The sequence below is a fragment of the Phascolarctos cinereus genome, unplaced genomic scaffold (genome assembly GCF_003287225.1).
Source record: "Phascolarctos cinereus isolate Bilbo 61053 unplaced genomic scaffold, phaCin_HiC Scaffold_3;HRSCAF=262, whole genome shotgun sequence".
NCBI classification, from domain to species: Eukaryota; Metazoa; Chordata; class Mammalia; order Diprotodontia; family Phascolarctidae; genus Phascolarctos; species Phascolarctos cinereus.
Genome location: NW_027555736.1, coordinates 68497974 through 68518670, shown reverse-complemented (window position 1 = coordinate 68518670; position 20697 = coordinate 68497974). Strand labels below are relative to the sequence as shown.

Genomic DNA, 20697 nt, shown 5'->3' with positions numbered 1-20697 from the left:
GGCTGCCCTAGGGATACAGAAAAAATGGTGCTGGATATGTAGGGACTCTTCAGATCAGAAATTATAATCTAGACCCTTCCTTAGCTGCCGAAACTAGATGCATACCTTCCCTATGATATCTGCTTCAAATCAGGAAATGTAGGGACAGTTTCAAAGAAAACAACCTTCTGGTTCCCTCCCCTTCTTGACTGCAAGATAGAAACCATGGCTTGGGTTCTCTCTTCACAGCCCTTACTGTATCCCTGCCATTGCTATGATATTGACTTTAGCTTGGGTATTGTCTGGTCTGATGTTCATGCCTCTCACTCACTGTAATCATCAGTGTCAAGTCAGGATAGACAGAGACTGACTATGGATCCCTCTCTCTTGATGAGGTCAAGGGGGGCAGTCTTATGGGCTGCTGGACCCACTGGAGAAGATCTGGGGTCTAGGGTAGAGGGCTCTACCAGCAGCTCTAGTACCCTACCTTTCTTCCCTCAATGGCTCCTCCATTCCTTGCTTCCAAGGAGATGTTATCTGTACTGACCCTCACCAATGTCTTCCCCAACCCCCCCCATTGATTTTGGTGGGGAACCCAGAATGCATGAAGAAGTCATGGCATTTGACTTTTAATGACAAGTAAGAGAAGCTTCTTTCCCTTTCCTCTCTTGGTTGCTTTTATGACAATGTCACTGGGATTTCAGGGACATTTCAGGTGAGGCTGCTAGGAGGCTAAAGTAAAGATGGATGACAAAAGGTGAGTTTTCTTAATCTGGTGATGGCAATTCACTACCTCCTTCACCCTATGAGAAGGCTACATCATATTCTTAATGCGGGTCATGTGTAGCATGGGATCCATCTGTGAAAGGCCAAGTGCTGGGCCTCAGCCTGTTGCCGCTGGAGTAGAAGCTTTCCCCCGATGACGATCAGGTGGAGAAAAGGACATCCTATGGAAGCGTGGGTACCAATGGGCCTCTTGTAGTGAATGATCCTTAGGACTAGACCAATAAAATAGTCTTCTACTCTAAGGGAAAAAAAATAAAAGAAAAAGTTCAAAGAAAATATATCCAGGCAATGTTCTTCCTCCTTATGGAAGAAGAAATCCACTCACTAAAATAGCCCGGGAAATGGCCCAACAATTCAGAACAGAAAGGGACCTGAAAAAGCAAAATTGTATCTACAATTGAGCTCCATTTCCATTTACTTGCGTGTGATGACCAAAACTGTATTCCAATGCAACTAACTCAGCTAACTCAGTCTAGTTTATGGGGAACAAAGTAGGCCTGTTCAGGTTGCTCGGTGTGGTTTGCCCCATTTCTGGGAGGGGCATGGCAAGGAGAAGGCGGTGAGCAGAGAATTGTGATAACACTGCTATTGGCTAAGGCAAATTTTAGAAAATGGGAATTTAATGTGGCACACATACAATCTGTCCCTAATTTATATTGGGTAATGATAACAATGTCTTACATATGGAATCACCATGCAAGAAGAGACCCAAAGTATAAAACCTCATCAGCAGGAGTGGCTTTGGCCAGTGCTGGCTTCCTGATCATCTATGTACCTGGGATATGTAGCTATATCCATATCTATCATTATCATCTATATCCAGATAAAGGCATATGTAATGTGTATGTATAAAATGAAATGTATATGTGTTAATACATATATTTGAGGCAGTTAGGTGGCATAGTGGATATGGTACCAGTCCTGGAGTCAGGAAGACCCGAGTTAAGATGCAGCCTCAGATACTAACTGTGAAACCCTGGGCAAGTCATTTAATCTTGGTTGCCTCAGTTTCCTCATTTATAAAAGCAACTGGAGAAGGTAATGGCAAACCACTCCAGTATCTTTGCCAAGAAAACCCTAAATGGGGTCACAGAGAGTTGGACACTATTAAAACAACTGAACAACAATAAATACATTTGCATTAGTAACACACACACACACACACAGCTATTAATATACATCTAACTACACAGTAGTTAACATTAATATAGAAATATAAAATGTATAATATATAAATATAATATATAAAATATAGAGTAACTACACAGTATTAACCATTAAAATATAATGTATAAACATAAAATATATAAATGTAATATACAAAATGGACAGTAATAATTAGACAGTAGTCAGCATTAAAATATAATGTATATATACAAAATATATAAATATAATATATAAAATAGTAATTACTCTGGTTAGTTTTAATAAAAATAAGAAAAATTACATCTGTATATATACATATGCACATATGTACACACACACATATATATGTATTTGGGGTTTTTTCCTTTTAGAGTTAACTACTGAGAAGCAGTCAGACCTGTCTGGCTGAATATTATCTTCAGTTCACCTCAGTCTTGATATTCAGGAATCACATAGTATTGTTGTCTCAGCATCTTTGGAAACTGAGGTGCCACCCCCAAATCTGTTGAGCATTCTTTGAGACAATCATGCTCCCACCCCCTGCATCAGATACGCTCTTATTTGGTACCAGTACCTTTAATTATGAATCAAAGGGACAAAAAAAAAGCCCCCAAAGAAGAGGCTGGTCATCTGATTTCAAACATCCCCCACATCAGTATTCACTTGCCCAAAGTGGGCCTTCCCTCCCTCTCACCCTTTAGAGGAAACTGCAGTGGAAGTACCAGTTTCTGTGACATTTAAAATATTTGGTATGATTCAATGGGTTCTAAATATATTTTGCTCTATTTAAAATGTACCGCATCGGCTCATAGTGTGGGACTTGGAGCTGGGCGATTGACTGCCATCTGGTGATCAGTCGGAGATTGCAAATTGTCCTCAGGCTCTAGGCAGAAGGACCGACCAGCTGCCGGGTGACCCTCCCAATACAGAGGCGTTACTCTTTTCCTCTTAGTAAGTGCAGCACTTTGCTTGCTGGGGTTCCCTTAAAGGCTACAACTTCTACCATTTCCTCTCCCCAAACCCCCATTTTATTTAGACACCTTAATATTTAAGTCTACTGCAGGGGAAACCCACCCCCCCCAACACACACACTATCTCTCTCTCTCTCCTTTCTATGCCTGGGCTTCCCCAAAGTAACACACTATCCCTAGTTCTTCTCTTTTTCTTTTCTTTTCTTTATTTTTGCATTTTAAATAATGTATTTTTCCAATGACATGGAAAAACAATTTTTAACATTCATTTAAAAATGTTTTGAGTTCCAAATTCTCCCCCTCTCTTTCTTCTCCCCTCATTGAAAAGGCAAGCAATTTGATAAAGGCTATACACATGCAGTCACACAAATCATATTTCCATATTAGTCATGTTATGAAAGAAAACACAGGCAAAAAAAATCTGAATTTTTTTAAAAGTATGCTTTAATCTGCATTCAGGCTGCATCAGGTTTTTTTTTTTCCCTCTGGAGGTGGATGGCATTTTCATCACAATTCCTTTGGAATTGTCTTGGATCTTTGTATTGCTGAGAATAGTTTAGTCATTCACAGTTGATTATTGTACAATATTGCTATTACTACCCCTGGTTATTTTCAAAGGTACTCCAAAGCCCACCAGAGATGTATTCAGGAAAGGAATATAACAACGAATAAGAGAGAATAGAACTGTGGTACCAGCAGGCTCTTTGTCCAATCCAAGTCCTATTCCATGCACAATACAGCAAACTGGAACTGCCTTTTCTTATCTGCTTCCCCCCACCCCACCTGATTTCCTCTTATTATCTCCCTTGCTCTCCTAAGGAAGAGTCTTGTCCTGGAGATATCTACTGGATATCAAAGATCAGTGTTTTGAGCTGAATTTGATTAGGAAGAGAGGTTAAGTATGTCAACCCTAGTAACCCTCCCTTTCCCCTTCCCAAGCCTTCCCTCTGGATCTGGTTCTATTCTAATCTGGATGAAGTCCTTCATTCATTTATTTAGGAATCATTTATTAAGTGTCCATTATGTATACAGCCTGTGTTAAGCACCAGGGAAGATGCAAAGATCATTGAGATTTGGTCACAGACCTCAGGAAGCTTACAATCTTCTAGTGAGATATGGCCTGCACATATATAGAATACTGCATGATGACTAGAGTATGTAAAAGAATAGGAGCATAACAGATACATAGTGCTTTTTGAAATTGGAGGAAGGAAATAAAATTACTCATAGCACAGATCAGGAAAGACTTCCTGGAGGTGGTAGCTGTTAAGTTGGCTCTGAAAGAATGGGTAGGATTTAAAAAGATGGAGATCGATGGAAATGGCACTCTAGGCAGAATGAATGGGACATCCAGCAAAGAAAGAGCTGGATATTTACAAGGAACCATGGAAGGCCCAGTTTGGCTAAACTTAGTGTAGATGGTTTAGGTTGAGATCAGGGGGTAGAGTGTGAGATAAGGCTGGAAAAGGAGAGAGGTTCCAGGCTGTGGATGGACAGCCAAAGAAGTGGAGGCTGCATTTGGTAGGTGATAGGGAGATGGTGAAGGTAGCTTTGTGATGAGTGACCTCCGTCTTAGTGACTAGGAAGTATTGTCATCTGCTGTGAGTTGTAAGCTTGAGTAGACAGGAAGACTTTTAGAACAACTGTGGGGAATAGAAAAGAGAATCAATGAAAATTGGGTAAGATTGGATCAAACAGCAATGAGAGCCCATTTGAAGCAAAGCAGCTAGGGGTAGTGGTGGTGAAGGAGGGAACATATATTCATTAAGCTCCTATGTGTCAGGTGCTGTGCTAAGAGCTTTACAAAAATGCCGTTTGACCCTGAGATGTAGAAGCTATTATTATCTTCATTTTACAGTTGAGGAAACTGAGCCAGATAGAGATTTAAGTGATTCACCCAGGGTCACTTGTTCATAAGTGCCTGAGGTGGGATTTGAACTTAGGTGGTCCTAACTCCAGACCCAGCACTCTATTCACTGCACCATCTAGCTGTCTACACTTCACATCACCTTGAATTTGAGACAATTTCCAGCCCTAACAACTAGGAGCAGAATTAAAGAAATTAGATGGCAAGAATATGATGACCTCAGATTGTGTATTACCAGGAGCTGAGATATGTCAAGGGATCATTGAATCAAGGGATCACCGGATCAAAAGATTCCTCTTCCCACCCCTGGCCCCTGAACTGCTTCCATTCCCAGCCTGCTGCCCGGGAGAGTTCTCTTCTTCATTCATCTGACCGTGGATTTCAGGGGCCTACTCTGGGCCTAATTTTTTAGGATATATTCCATTCTTTGCTTGCCCCAGTTGTCATGCCCCTGCTCACCCTTTTCCTGGTAATCTTAGGAATAAGATTATTATTATTATTATTAAAATTGAAATTAATAAAATTAAAAAGATTATTAACATTCACCCTTCTCCCTTACGGTTGTAGACTGATTTCTGCTGCCTTCTTCCCTGGGCTGTTCTTATGCTGTATCTTTTTCCCTTTCAACTATCAGCAAGTGGCCTCCACCATAAATGATTCGTTTTTCTTCCCTAAACTCTCACAGCTGAGACTGGTTCCCTACTTCTGATTTCCTTGGGTCTCCTTGGTAGGACTGGGTTAGAAGAGCTTCTAGGGCCTATCAGCTGTGGTCAATAAGTACTCTTTTTCTTTAGCTTCAGGCTGCACCACATCCCTACTGGGGAAGTGGCATTCTTCCTAGTTCAGGGTTTTGCAAAACTTAAAAGCACATAACATTTACATAGTCTCCTCCCTCCCCACTCTCGTCCTCAGGTGGAGCCATATTTTGTTAAAATCAGATCTGCTTGCTTCTGTATCTTTCAGCAAGGAGAATATTCTAGCCTTTACATTCTGAAGCCATAGTTTGAAAAGAGGAAACTGGAGCCCGAGATGGGTGTGGAAAGAGATGGATAGCAGCCAGCTGCTTTAAATAAATTCACATCTCAAAGCCCCAATTAAATCCTAGGGAGCTGAAAGAACTTGCAGATGTTATCTAAAGAGAACTCGGAAGAATGGGTGAGGCATTTGGAGAGTGGAAATAGGCAAGTGTTCCAATTTTTTTTAAAAGGGAAAATGGTGGATTTTAGAAAGTACAACCTAGTACAATTTGATGTCAATCCCGGGCAAACCTTCTAAAATGGATTATTAAACAGATGTTTTTTGAGCTCATTGAAAAGAATGTCCCAATCACTAGAAGGCTGACAGGGTTCACCGAGAACAAGTCGTGCCAAACTGCCTTCATTTCCTTTTCTGATAGGGTTACCAGAGCAGTAGACTGGGGAATACCACAGCCATAGTATATTGTTATCAACAAAACATTTTGACAAAGTCTCTAGTGGTAAAAATATGAGTAAGTGGATTAGTGAAGCTAGTTGATCAAGTGTGCCCAAAGATAGCTAATTACCGGAGAGTCACTAATTTGGGGGAGGTTTCTAGCAGGCCCTTTGTCTTGTTCGACATTTTTGTTTGCTCTTACAATAACAAAATTAATAATGTTTGTCAAATTGGTGGATGTGAAAGTGGGAGGAATGGTTGAAATATTAGGTCAGAATTAAGATTAAAAATTATCTCAGCATGTTGGAACACTGGGCTAAAATCATGAAGATGAAATTTAACCAAGATAAAGGGAAACTACTGCATTAAGTTAGAAAGAGTTAAAATGCTTAAGTACAGACTTAGAAAGAAGAGACCTGACTTGGTGACAATCCAAGGGGAAAAGACCTGGGATTTTTGAGTTCACCACAAGTTCAGTACAAACCAACAATTTGATATGACTTCTAAACAAACTAACCCAAACTTACGCTGCATTAATAAAAGTATGGGGTCCAAATCATAAGTTTTTCTGTGCTGCTTGCACCTGGCGGGTTTAACAATAAGGAATTCATTACAGTTTAATTGAAAGATCAAATTATATTCAGAGACTACCAAGATAAAGGGAGGGGAGGGAGAAAATATAAGGGACAGTTGAAAAAACTGGGGGTTTCTGGTTTAGTATGAAGTGGGGAAAGTCTTATAGAGACTAACAGGGTAACCGTCTTGATTTATTGGAAGGGTTGTCAAATGAAAAAAGAGTGGGGCAGTTCCAAGTTACTCCAGTAAGCAGGATTAGGGACAATGGATGCTCTATAGACATCTTGAACTTAACATGTCCAAAACGAATCATTATCTTTTTCCCCAGATCCTCTCCTCTTCCTAACTTCCTGATTACTGTTGAGGGTACTGCCACCCTTCCAGTCACCCTACTTACAACCAGGTTTAATCTTTGAATCACCATTCTCTCTCTCAACCTCCCTCCCCACCCCCAACTCCCGCCACATGCAATCCAATGTTGCCAGATCTTGTCAAATCTATTTTTGAAACATCTTTTGTATACACCACCTTCTCTTCTCTGATACTGAAACTGCCCTGGAGTAGGCCCTCATCACCTCACATCAGGACTACTGCAATAACTTTCTGCCTCAAGTCTCTCCCCACTCCAATCCATTCTTCACTCAGCTGTCAAGTTAATCTTCCTAAAGCCGCCTCTTCTCCCCAGCCCCCATTTAATAAAACTCCAGTGGCTTCCTATTACCTCAAGGACGAAACACAAAATCATCTGTTCATAGAATGGCTTCTTCCTCCCTTTTTCTCCAGGTACTCTGTAATCCAGTGACACTGGCCTGCTTGCTATGTTCGGGTGCAAGATGCTCCATCTCTTGATTGTGTGTATTTCCTCTGGCTATAACTCATGCCTCAAATTCTCTCCCTCATCCTCTCCCTGGCTTCTTTCAGGTTCCAACTAAAACCCCATCATTTCTAAATAGCTTTTCTTGATTTCCTTTTAGAATTTTTCTTGGCGGGGGTAGCTAGGTGGCACCATGGTAGAGCACCAATCCTGGAGTCAGGAGGACTTAGCCTCAGACACTTACTAGTAGTGTAACCCTGAGCAAGTCACTTACCCCCAGTTGCCTCCAAAAAAAAAAAGAATTCCTCTTAGGGCCTTTCCTCTAAAATTATCTTCAATTTATCTTGTCTGTGTCTTGTTTGTATTTGGTTGTTTGCTTGTCGTCTCTCCCATTAGACTGTGAGCTCCTTGAGGGCAGGGACTATTTTTTGCCCTTCTTTTAATCCCTAGTGCTTAGCATAGTTACTAGCATGTCACAAATGCTTGATAAATGCTAATTGATTGATTTGGCAAAGGAGAGAAAGAAGTTAAAGGCTGGGGAGAGTTTTAACTCAGCATGAGGAAACTTCTCTGACAATTATTGCTTTCCAATAATGCAGTGGGCATTCTTATGAAGTAGTGATTGCCCCATTCCTAGAAATGTTCAAAGCTGAGTGAACAGAAAATCCAATCCAATAATAATTTAATAAAAGTCTATTCTGTGCAAGGTACTATGGATATAATGATAAAAAGACAAATGTTCCCTGTAGTCAAAGAGCTCATGGGGATACAATATGTGCATACATCTCTCTTGATATATAATGTATATATGTATACACATGTACATGTGCCCATATATATACATACATATATCAGATAATTTGAGGAGGGAGGACTGAGTTCTAATAAACAGCTAAGGGAATTAGGCAAGGTTTCATGGAGAGATGGTACGTGAATTGAGCTTTGAAGGAAGGAAGATAGAGATTCTAAGTATGGAAAGGAGGAAGGAAGGCATTCCAGGCACAGGGGGACATCCTGTTCAAAGAAAGTGCTAGAGAAGATAAAATGGCCAATTCAAGGACTGGAAAGTAGGCCAGTTTTGCTGAAATGTGGAGTACATGAAAGAGAATTAATATTTAATGAGTCTGGAAGATATAGGCTGGAGCCAGATTAAATGAATGAATGGCTGGCTGGACAAAAAAGCACTCATGTTACCAGGCATTGAGTAATATGGCTGGAATACAAATATAAGCAAGCAAGACAGTTCCTTGCCCTTAAGAAGCTTACCTTATAGTGGGGAAGACAACCTCCATAAGGGAATAGTGGCCAGAGAGAAGCATTTTGGACAGGGAAGTCAGAAGGAGTGATGAGAGTCACAGGGCAAATGACTGACATGTCTTTTTCAGGAATGATAGTATTGATTTGATAACTATGTTCAGAACTAGAATTACAGAATGGTAGAGAGTGGGGGAGAAGGAGGAGTTGGAAGCTGGAGAGTAGCTGACATTGGCATGGTGGAACAATGATGGTCCAGAAGTGGTGTGGTGTGCAGGAGACTGGTAGATATTTGGTAAGTGTTCACAATTCATAGTCACAGAGGAGGAAGCTTTAGTCTGGTTGGAGATAGAGGCTAGAAAGTAAACAGAGATGTTTGTGTCTTATGCAAGGGCAGGGGTTCTTAACTTGTGGTCAGTGAACTAACATATATGTATATATACATATATAGAGATAGATAGATACATAGATATAGATATCTACAAAGATATAGATAATTGTATTCTGATATTGTTGAATTATAGTCCTGTGCATTTTTTTGCTCCTTCTGAGAAGGAGCCCATAGACTTCATCAGATTGCCAACAGAGGGCATGACAAAAAAGGCCAAAAGAAGCCATGGAAGTTTTTAAGATGGGTAGTGCAATGGTCAGAGTTGTTCTTAAGGAAGCTTAGTCTGGAAGCAGAGAGATCGGAAGTGGGGGAGGGTCTTATTAGGAAGATGTTGAGATAGTCCAGGTGAGAATTAACAAAGGTCCAAAAGAGAGAAATGGCTGCCTAAGTTGAGAGAAGGGGAAGGATGTGGGAAATGTGGAATGAACAAAACTAGGTGCCTGTCTGGTGGGGGAGGGGTGAGAGAGAGAGGAAAGGTCAAGAATGACTCTAAGGTTACAAATCTGGGTGATGGAAAGGCTGGTGATGCCCTCAAGAGAAAGAGTGATGTTAGGAGGAAGGTTGGGTTTACAAGGTGGAGGTGGGGGTGGGGGAGGATGATGAACTCCAGGATGTTGTAGAAGGGATTTTTGTAGGGAAGAGAGGTCAAACTAGATACCTTCACAGCCATGCAAGAATCTGTGATAAACTCCTCCCTCACCTTACAACCTTCTATAGATTGTCACTGTAAGTGTCACTTTGTAAGTGAAAAGTCCATCGAGCCAATAAAGCATATTTTGATATGGAGAAGGAAAGAGATGGGAATAAGCACTTATGTAATGCCTACTGTGTACTAATGGATTTCCTCTGAAGAGTTCAAGGCATTGTCAATAAGTTTTTTTTACAATATCATCTCATTTGATCCTCACTACAACCTTATGATGTAGGTGCTATTATTATCTCCATTTTACAGCTGAGGAAACTTAGGCAAATGGGACTAAGTGACTTGCTCAGGGTCACACAGCAAGTGTCTGAGACCAGATCTAAACTCAGGCCTTCCTGACTCCAGGCCCAGCTCTCTATCCACAGTGCTACTAGATATCTCTAATACACGGTAGTAAACTAGTTATAATTATCAACAACTAGGAGAAAGCAGATGATATATACTAGAGGTCAGGTGAGCCAGCAAGTTTTTCTCTACAGATGGACTTTGACCAAACCCTATGGATATTTCATCATTAAATCATTTCATTATTAAATCCTAGATTTAAATCAGGAAAGATCAAAACCAGGTAAGCTTCAGTATTTTGCAGCTGCATGGTTTGGCAACACCCTAAATGACTTCTAACCAAGAATTTTTCTTTAATAATAGAGAATCACCCCATCACCTTGCAGTTCACATCCTTCACCTGCATTCCACTCAGGAAGAACTCAATGATATTTCCATCTCTGAGATCCCTTTCTCAGACTTTTTTTGTTTTGTTTTGAAGAATAGGTTTCATTTATAGATAGGGAAACGAGCTGAAACACTTTAAGCATTTCAGCTAGAGTTTCAGGAAATGTGATTTGTGTTTGTGAACTAGGAGAGTGCATGTTCTCTCATGGCAAGGTTAAATTACTGTTTTGAGGGGAATATAGTATTTCAGTTTTGCTGGAGAATACTACTATTCTGACTGAGAATGAAAACATTCTTTTTATTAATAATTTTCTTGGGTTTTTCCACTGAATATCCTTGGAAGAGTTCAAGGTACTTAACACATATTGTTTCATTTTCCATCACACTATCTTTGTGATATAAATCCAGATTTATAACAGGCATAATGGGGGTTATGAAAGACTATCTTTTCTAGTCGGGGGGATGCTATACTCCTGAACTAACACACAGAAGAAAGGGACTCAGTGTATCTGTTTCCACTAGAACCCAGGGAAAGATGGTTGAAGAGTGTTGACCTTGGAATGTCAGGACTTGTGTTCAAATCCTGATCCTCCTACTACCTGGGTGACCTTGGGCAAGTCCCTTAACCATTCACAGCTCTAGTTTCTGCATCCAAAAAGAAGGAATTCAACCAGATGACCTCTAAGGTAACTTCCAGCTCTATATCTATGATCCTATGGAAGGAAATATCCAGTGGAGTACCCCAGGATCTGTTCCTGGCTCCATTCTTTTTCAATATGTTTATCACTGTCTTGGATAGAGGCATAAATGGATTGAGCTTATCAAATTTGCAAATGACATTAAGTTGGAAGTCACCATGAACAGGCTGGATGACAGAGTCAAGATTTAAAAAGATTTTGGCAGTCTACATTGACTGAATCTAATATGATGAAGGGGCAGCTAGGTGGCGCAGTGGATCGAGCACTGACCGTGAAGTCAGGAGGACCTGAGTTCAAATTCGGCCTCAGACCAAACACTTGACACTTACTAGCTGTGTGACCCTGGGCAAGTCACTTAACCCCAATTGCCTAAAAGCAAAAAAAAAAAAATCTAATACGGTGAAGAATTTATAGAGATAAATGTAATGTCTCCCATTTGGGGTTTAAAAAATTGACTTTGGAAATAAAGATGGGGGAGGCATGGTAAGACAAGAATTGATCTGTTAAAAAAAGATTTGGGGAACTTAGTTAATTGTAATATGGGTCTATATCATGATATATATGGCCATCATAAAAAGCTAGTGTGATCTTAAATTTCATTAAGAGATATGTAATATCCAGAACAAGAGAGTTCATAGTCTCTAGTTAGATATACTGGAGAATTTGTGGGTTCATTTGTGGGTGTTACAGCTTAGAAAGGACAATGATAAACTAGAAAATGTCCAAAGGAGGGCACCCAGAATTGTGCCATGTCATATGAAGATTAGTTGAAGGAAGTGGCAATGTTTAACCTGCAGAAGAGCAGACTTGAGTGGGGGGACAGAAATGATAGCTGTCTTCATGTCTTAGAAGGGATATATTGTAGAAGAGGACCTAGTCTTCCTCTGCTTCTCTTCAAATGGAAAATCCAGAAACAATAGCTGAATGTAATGAAAAACTTCCTAACAGGGCTATACAAAAGAGGAATAGGCTGACTCAGTAGGTCTTGGCTCAGTAGTAGACCTCATTAGCGGTCTTGAAGCTATGGTTGACTTATTGGGAATGTCATTGAGGGCATTCTTGTTCAGAACGTTCTGTGAGGTTCCCATTAACTCTGAGATTCTGAGGACTGAATAATAAAATGGAAGGATGGATGGATGGGTGGGTGGGTGGACAGAATAGTAGTGATAGCTACTTTAAAAAACCCTTATAAAACTAAGGGATAATAATCATCTTCAGAGTCAAATTAAACCGTTAAATCCCATGGACTTTTCTCAGTCCTCATCTTTCTTCACTTTTGTGCAGTTTTTAATGTTGCCAGTTATCCTTTTCTCCTAGATTCTCTCTCCTCCCTGGTTCTCCTGCCTACTTACTCATTATTCAATAGTCTTCTTTGCTGGATTATCCTGTGTCTCTTGCCACCTATACATTAGTATTTCCCAAGGTTTTGTCATGGACGTTCTTCTCTTCTTTCTGCTCTTTCATCAGTTGCCATAGGTTCCATTACCTCTAAACAGATGAATCCACATCTATGGTTTGACCCCTAATTTTTCTTCTGAACTCCAATCCCACATTACCAATATCTTACTTGATATCACCATAAGATATCCACCATAAGATCCTGTAAGGGTCTCATACCACCATGCCTAGAACAGAGCTCATTATCTTCCTTCCTAATCTTTCTCCTTCCCCAACATTCCCATGCCTATTGAGGTCATCACCATGCTTCTATTCATCCCAGTTCTGAACCTCAGAGACAGCTTTGACTCTTTCCTCTCCCCCATCACCTATATGGATTCTCCTTCCACAACATTTCTCAAATTTGTCCTTTTTCTCTCCCACTTTCCTACTACTCCATTACAAGCCTTCACCAATTCTTGCCTCTGCTATTGTAATAGCTTTCTATTTGTGTTCCAATCTCTACCCAATACACAGTTTTTCTACACAGCTGCTAAAATAATATTCCTCTGGCACAGTTCTGACAATGTTACTCCCCTGCTTAAAACTCTTCAATCATTTCCTGCTTCTTCTGGGATAAAATATAAGTTCATCATATTAGCCTTTAAAACCCTATACAACATGATTCCAACATAGCTTTCCAGACTTATTTCATGTTCCTCTCCTTGTACCCTACATTCTAGCCAAATTAATCTCATCATTAATTTAATCTCATCATCATGTTGCTGACTCAAGCCTTGACTGACACCACCTCCCTCAGCCTCCTCTTCCCTCTGATTGAAGGATTGGAGGGTCCTTTCTTTCTTCCCAAATTACCTGGTGTACTGTTAGAATGTAAACCCCTGGAGGGGAGTGTGTATGTATATGTGTGTGTGTGTGTGTGTGTATGTGTGTGTGTGTGTGTGTCCAGCACTTAGCCTAACCCCTCATGTGTGGTTGGTGCTTAACAGATGTTTGCTGAAGTGAGATGTTTTATGGTACCTTAAGTTTTTCGTAGATAAGAAGGCATCATCATGGTGGGAAAGTGTAGATGGAGCACTAGTTTTGGAGTCAGAAGACCTGAGTCCTCTCTCTTGCTGTGTGACTTCAGGCAAATCACTTAACCTCTCCAGGCTTCAGTTTCCTCACTTTACAAGCGGGGAAAGTAATATCCATAGCTCCATATTTCACAGGATTATTGAGAGGCTCTAATGAGATTATATATATATATATATATATATATATATATATATATATATATATATATTGGGCCTTGTGAACTTTTAAGTGCTATTTAAATGAAAGTTATATTATTGGATCCTTCCCATAACCCTGTAAAGGACATACAAAGTCTGCGTATATGTATATATACACATATGTATATATACACATAAATGTGCACATATATGTCTGTCTATCTATCTATCTATCTATCTATCTATCTATCTATCTATCTAATCTATCATCTCTCTTTCATTTATCTGTAATTGACTGGACTTGTTCCTCTACCAAGTCAGGTGAACACCATCTTTGCAATTTATAGTCTCAGAGAGTTGTCTAGAACTCTGAGCCATTAAGCGACTCTCCAAGGGTCACTTAGCTTATATAACAAGCAGGGCTTGAGCCCAGGTCTTCCTTGGCTTAGGGGCCAACTCTCAGGCCCCATTGTCTCTCCAGTATTGTTATTACTATTTTACAGGTGAGAGACCTGAGGCTGAGCGAGGTTAAGTAACTTGTCCATGGTCACATGACTCAGTTGCCAGGCAGCATTTGAAACTATTTGTGTGTTGTGTGTGTGTGTGTGTATGTGTGTGTACGCATGTGTATATATTTATATGACCATCTTTCAGCATGTCCTAACCCTGGGTCACCTCTCCTGTCCACTTTCCCAGATCCTACATCTGGGTGGTTGAGCACTTCTGGAGAAAGTCACAGGATTATGAGTGCAGACTTGGCTCACTATGAATATATACCTTGTAACTTTAACTGGGCCCCAGCAACTGTTTGAAGTTCCTTTTATTTATCTGGGCCCTCTGGAAGGGACCTTAGAGGCATCAGTTCCAACCCCCTCATTTTACAGATAAGGAAACGGAGACTGAGAGAGATTATTTAATTTGCCATGATCACATAGCTAGTAAATGTCTGAGGCAACATTTGAACTCAACTCTACCCTAACCTTGAACTTATTGCTCTGTCTACTGCACTTTCTAGCTGTCTGCTTTCTAATGCTACCTCCCTTTCCGCCTATTATCCATTTTCCCCCCTTCCTGTCTTCTCTAGGACCTTGCTCCACCAATTATTTCCTATCTCTTCCATTTTCAGTATCTCTCCTTCTCCCTTTCTCCTGTCTCCTTCTCTGCATTATATACAGACTTCTCTTAATTAGAAAAAAATCACTTGCCTCATGCTGCTGTGACTGCTGTTTTCCTCTCTTTTTTCCCTGACAAATTTCTCCAATGAGTGGTCAGCATCTGCTGAATTCCTTTCACTCTAACAATTGATTGGAGGAGGTAGAAATATCAGATAAGACATAGTCCCTTGCCCTTAGGAAGCTTACAATCTACTAGTTCCTTGGGCCTTGGAGTTCCTTAGTCCTAATGTACTATGCTCAGCTTTCTTCTGGGTAAATCTGGCCTCTTATTTCACTGACATCATTTAAGGGGCAGGGGCAGTGAGGAGAAATAGCTTGTCTCCCTCCCCCATGATGAGTTGGCACCTTCTGGACTTTTACTTTCATTATCTCACTGGCTTTACTAATGGTATCTCTATATCCTATACTGAAATCTATATATACTGACATTCTTAGTATCTAACTAAACTTTATTTTATAACAAAATTTCAGTAAATTAAGTCTAGGTCATGCAGGGATATCATCTGTAAAATTTTACAGTATTAAGGTCATGAGATTTAGGCAGCTGTAAGGGACCTTAGGAGTAGTCTAGTCCAAATGCCTCATTTCGCATAGGAGGGAATAGAAGCAAGTGATTTACCCAGGGTCATACTAGTCATAAGTAGAAATTTGAATCCAGAGCTAAATTCAGATCCAAATTGAACCCAGAATCTAAATTCAGGCAATGTTTTGTTCAAGTTAACCAACACAAACCATTGGCTACAGTTTAGCTTATGTAGCTTATAGTTTAGCTTTTTAACTGATTAAGAGACTTTCTTGCATATTACCTGCCCTTATTATTAATTTTTTAAATCTACCCTCCTTCTGCCCTCCAGTCCTGGTTGGGACCTACCTTCTCAGCCCTTTTTCTGTTCTCTAACGAAAATTCTTTCCTATTTAGATTCTTAAATCAAGAGTTCTTATCCTGTGGTTGATAGCCAGCCCCTACCCCACTCCCACAAGTGGGCCTCTGGTTGGATTTCAGGGCATCCATAAACTCAGATGGGGAAAAAAATGACATATTTTTTCACTAGCCTCCAACTGAGATTTGCCTTCTTTTTCAATTATTTTAAAACAGTTTTCTGAGAAGGGTTTCAAAGACTTCACCATATTGCCAAAGGGGTCCATGACATAAAAATAGTTAAAAACCCTTTTTTTCTAGATAGACCTTTCTACATTCTAGCTAAAACAGAGCTGATATTGTGGACAGTGCCCTTCACTCCTCTAGTAGGCACATAAGCTGTAACAGTAAGGTAGGTACATGATTTAAGGCAGCACCTGAGGCCAATAGCATTAATAAGGGCATCAATCTCTTACTCCACTGTGAACTACCTGTAGTTAGTAGACTAAAGGGAGAAGACAACTCAGGCCTTCTGGGATGGTGCCGCTAAACTGGCTCTTTTACTATGGCTAAAAGGTCGATTAACTTTCATCCTTTAATAGGAAGCAGATCCAGAGAAGCAGGTGAAAAATCATTACTTATAGATGAGGCTATGTTGTTTCAAGAAGTCTTTCCCTGTGTGTCTGTGTTGGTGCTCCTCTGTGTTCTCCACATCCCTGGAGTAGTCCTATATGTCAGTCTGTGTGCCAAGCTGCCTCTCCTTAGCTAGAACATCAGGGATGGGGTGACCGCCTCCAAAGGTCAGGACAGCTGCATCCTTTGAGCTAATCCTTCCTCTCCTGGGTGTTCTTATGTCAGAGGTCTCAGGATCCTGATGCTGGTAGCTAGTAGACCTGGACTCTAATCCTAGGAAAGACAGTCTTCTTACCATTTCCTTTCATCTGTGAAATAGACCCTTCTCTGTCTCTTCAAGTCTCCTTGGTATGTCATTTCTTTCATCTTTGCCTACCCTGCACTTGGAATTCACCCCTTTGGATGTTTCATGATATTTTGATGCTCAGTTTCTTCTTTGGGCACTTATGTGACTATTCGCCTTCTATCTCCAACTTTATTCCAGGGACATTCCTAGGATCCTATCTATTTGGGAAGCAAAAGCCTGGGTAGCCTCAGTCTTGTGGTCTTCCCAATTTCAAGGATGAAAACTAGAATAGGATCTATATGAATATGTATCTAGTCCCTGAAAAGATGAGTATTGAAAAATTGGCAGAGGAAGCAAAAGTAACATGTGAAGAGAGGAGTGTGAGTATGGTGGGAATGCATTCGACCAAGAAGAACTTGTGTGTTATCCCCGTTATTGCCTACACTTAATAAATAAGGATTGGGGGATGGAGGAGAGCTGTCTAGCATGAGTGAGAAAGTCAGCTGCAGAGGCCAGGAATAGAATCTACTGAGAGTTTTGGCTCCCTCTATCTGGCAGAGGTAGAACTAGTCTCAACACATGACACCTCAAGATTTCAGCCTTCAGATGGGTTGACCCACTGTCTTTTGGAAAGAACATGGTATAGGGGAAAAATTATGTTGCTTATAATCAAAAAACTGGGGTTTAAGCCCTGACTCTGCCACTTATGCCTAATGTGGCCATTAACTTGAACAAATCTTTGACTTTCAGTTTCCTCATCTATGAAATGGGAGTGGTGGTGGTGGTGGTGGTGGTGGTGGTGGTGGTGGTGATGGTGATAGATGGATGGACAAGATGACCTCTCAATTCCCCTCTGGCTCTAAATCTATGATTCCTATTTTTTCCCCTTTGGTGGTGGGAAAGGGTGTGTGTGTGTGTGTCTTGGTAGTTGTGGTTCTGTAAGGACTGAGGATTACTGAATCTTCTACAAGGAAGAAATCATGTTATAATCATTGGTAGGGGAGGGACTGGTACGCAGAAGATCTATTGTGAGCCCAGAACATAACAGGGTGGGATAGGGAAGAGAGTTTTCACAAGTCAAGATGGGCAGGTCCATCTTCAGGAAAGAGACATTCAGGTATGAGAAGCCATCCTTCCCATTAAGGGCAGAAGGGGACACTTCAGGATAATCGTTTTCCATATGGAATCTGGCTGTGCTATCCAAACTTATAATCTCAGAGAAGGCTAAATGAGGGCTGGCAGGATAATGCTGACAGGAAAGCATTATCTGGAGAATTAAAATTTGTGAGGGAATGAGCTTTCTATGTTTATTCAGGTTTGCCTCAATTCATCTCTGGGATAAAATTGGATTAAGGTGATACCTGAGCTTCTGGCTTTATTAGGAATAAAACTGTATCAAGTTGACTTCCTGAGGATGTATAATATACAAACATCTGTCTAAATCTATGTGAAAATTAGCACAAAGTGTTGATGTCTTTTAGTATAAAACCTGTATTTTCTTAGGGGGATGGGGAAATGAGTTATATGCCAGTTTATATCTTGATCCCCCCTAAGGTCAGTTATACATTTCAGCATATTTTGAGGATTTCTGAATGCCCCAGATCTTCCTCTATCAACCCTAAGCACTTCTAATGGATCAGGTAAAGTGGGACATCTTACATAGCTGGACTAGTCTTGGTCCAAGGACTAGGCTTTACAACTTGGAAGCATCTTCTGTAGGCCCTTGACCTGAACCTTTTCTAAAGAGCCAGGATTTTCCTGAGGGAGGGGTTCCAGAGGAGTTTGGCAGTTGGGTACACGTGCAATGATTAGAATCTAGTGAGTGTGGAAGGGGAGAGGAGGGAGGGCTCCCCTCAAACATGGCTACGTGGCCCAATTCTCACTCTGGCCATGGGGAATTTGGGACAGTAGTTGTTTATTTCACGGTCATTGGTAGAAAGTTTTGAGTACTTTCCTGTATCAGAGCCCCAGAGGAAACCTGGTAAAGACCTTACCTGAGAAGTAGGATGGTTTTGGCCACAATGATCTTAACAGGAGGATGAGATGTTTCTTTGAGCAGACACTAACTTGGAAGATGAGGAATGGAAGACCCTAACGTAGACAAAGAGTCTATGGCTCTCATCACTGCAGCCCAGTTCTCACGTATGAATGGGCCTTTCTGTTTTATCATTTCTTTTCTTTTCTTTGTTCAGGAAAGGCCCTTGCAGTAGGTGCCACTGTTACCAGAGGCCTGAAAGCCAGGGAGGCTCTGCCTTCTCCAAGTCAAGACAAGACAGCTAGCCCAATGGGCAATCAGGTAAAGCTCTGTGATATGTCAATACAGTGGGGTGTGTTTTGAGTCAGCCTTGGTTATTAATACTTAAACCTCTGACAGAAGCCACTGGCTCCCAAGAAAACCCTGTGTTCATAGGTTTGTATTTTGCTCTCCTAAATGTAATTGATGCTCAATTCCCCTGTTATATCTGAAATGAAAAGGGAGCTAAGTAAGCCTTTGGAAAAATAGAACATCTTTAAATTCTTTCTTTTTAAAGCCAAAGAAAAGCTATCTTTACTTTCACTCTAATCACTTAGATGATCTTTTTTTTATGTTTTAAATGAGTTTTAGATCTGCCTTCTATTTCATTTTGTACTGCTAGTAGAGATGATGAAGTGACACAGGAAGTTGTCATAAGGAGGGGGAGGGTCTCAGAGCCTGGAATTTCTTAATTCATATTAAAGCTAACTAAAAAAAATGTAAGGATTGAAGAGATAAGTCCAGAAGGAACTAAACACTTCCCTTAGTCCTTCCCTTATCTTCACCATGGGGACACTGTTGGGGTCATAGCGGAATTTTGTTATGTGGTTGTACTGTCCAAAAGAGTTTTTAGTTTTGGTACCTCCAGGATGAAACTGACTTCACTTCTCATTGAAGGGTGGAACAGACAGGGGGCTCTACATTCAGTTTTTCCCACAGACCAGTATCACTGACAGCTTTTCTCTCCAATTACAAATACAGACCATCACTTAACCTTACAGTGTCCTGAGTAGCTTTTTAAGCCTTTGTATAGGTTCTAACCTGGTTTAAAAACATAAAATAAAACATAAAGCATTACAAAGAAACCAATGGTAGTCAAAATAAAAATGTGATTTCCCCCCCCTCCCATCCATATTCATGGGCATCATGAAATCTAGTCATTGACCCTTTTGGGGTCCACGGACCTCAGGTTAACAATCCTTGCTCTAAGGCTAGAAGTTCTGAAGAGAAGCTGATCTTTCTGAGTGAAATAAGTTTCCACACATAGAGTGCCACACATTGATGAAATCATAGGTCTTTACCCGAAAGAGTCCCTCAAACTCTCGGAAACAGAAGAATGAAGAATATGATACTTTGGTCCAATGCTGATCCTTTTCTTTTCTCTGACAGATTATTTGCTTGGAGAGCAGAAGATTTTAAGGTGAAAGGCTTTAAATGTGAACAAAAAGTCCACTTTTGATTTGTGTTTGACATTATATCGAAGAGGAATTCTGCTGAATTGGTAGTTGTTTAGTTAGTAATCTTCAGGCTTTCTATAAAGAAAAATAGAAAAATGACTTCTATAGATGACATGTTTGAAGATTCCTGCTTCTTATGGAGAAAATGATGGTGCTTTGGATTGTTAATTTTGGCTTACAGTTAAGCTGCCTTCTCCAGGCTGTAGACCAGCAGTCTTAAATTTCATGAAGTTAAATAGGACTATTGCCATGAGGTCCCTCTTAGGTGACTATTTAGGAATTCCATAAAGATTCCTTACTGGTCTCCCTGACTCAAGGCAACATGGCCTTCATAGTGAATCCTTCCACAGATGTGTTGTGGAAAGATCCCTTTCTCTTCCACTAGACCCCA

General features: G+C 40.5%; 1 protein-coding gene across 5 annotated transcripts in view; it reads left to right on the top strand.

Annotated features, from left to right (window-relative positions):
- FRMPD2 (FERM and PDZ domain containing 2) overlaps positions 1-20697 on the top strand; it is a 288737-nt gene that overhangs the window by 235732 nt on the left and 32308 nt on the right. For all 5 annotated transcript variants that reach the window (XM_020997014.2, XM_020997018.2, XM_020997017.2 and 2 more), the window contains one exon: positions 19028-19131. In XM_020997014.2, coding sequence (XP_020852673.1) covers positions 19028-19131 — 104 coding nt within the window. The remainder of the gene's footprint in view (positions 1-19027; positions 19132-20697) is intronic.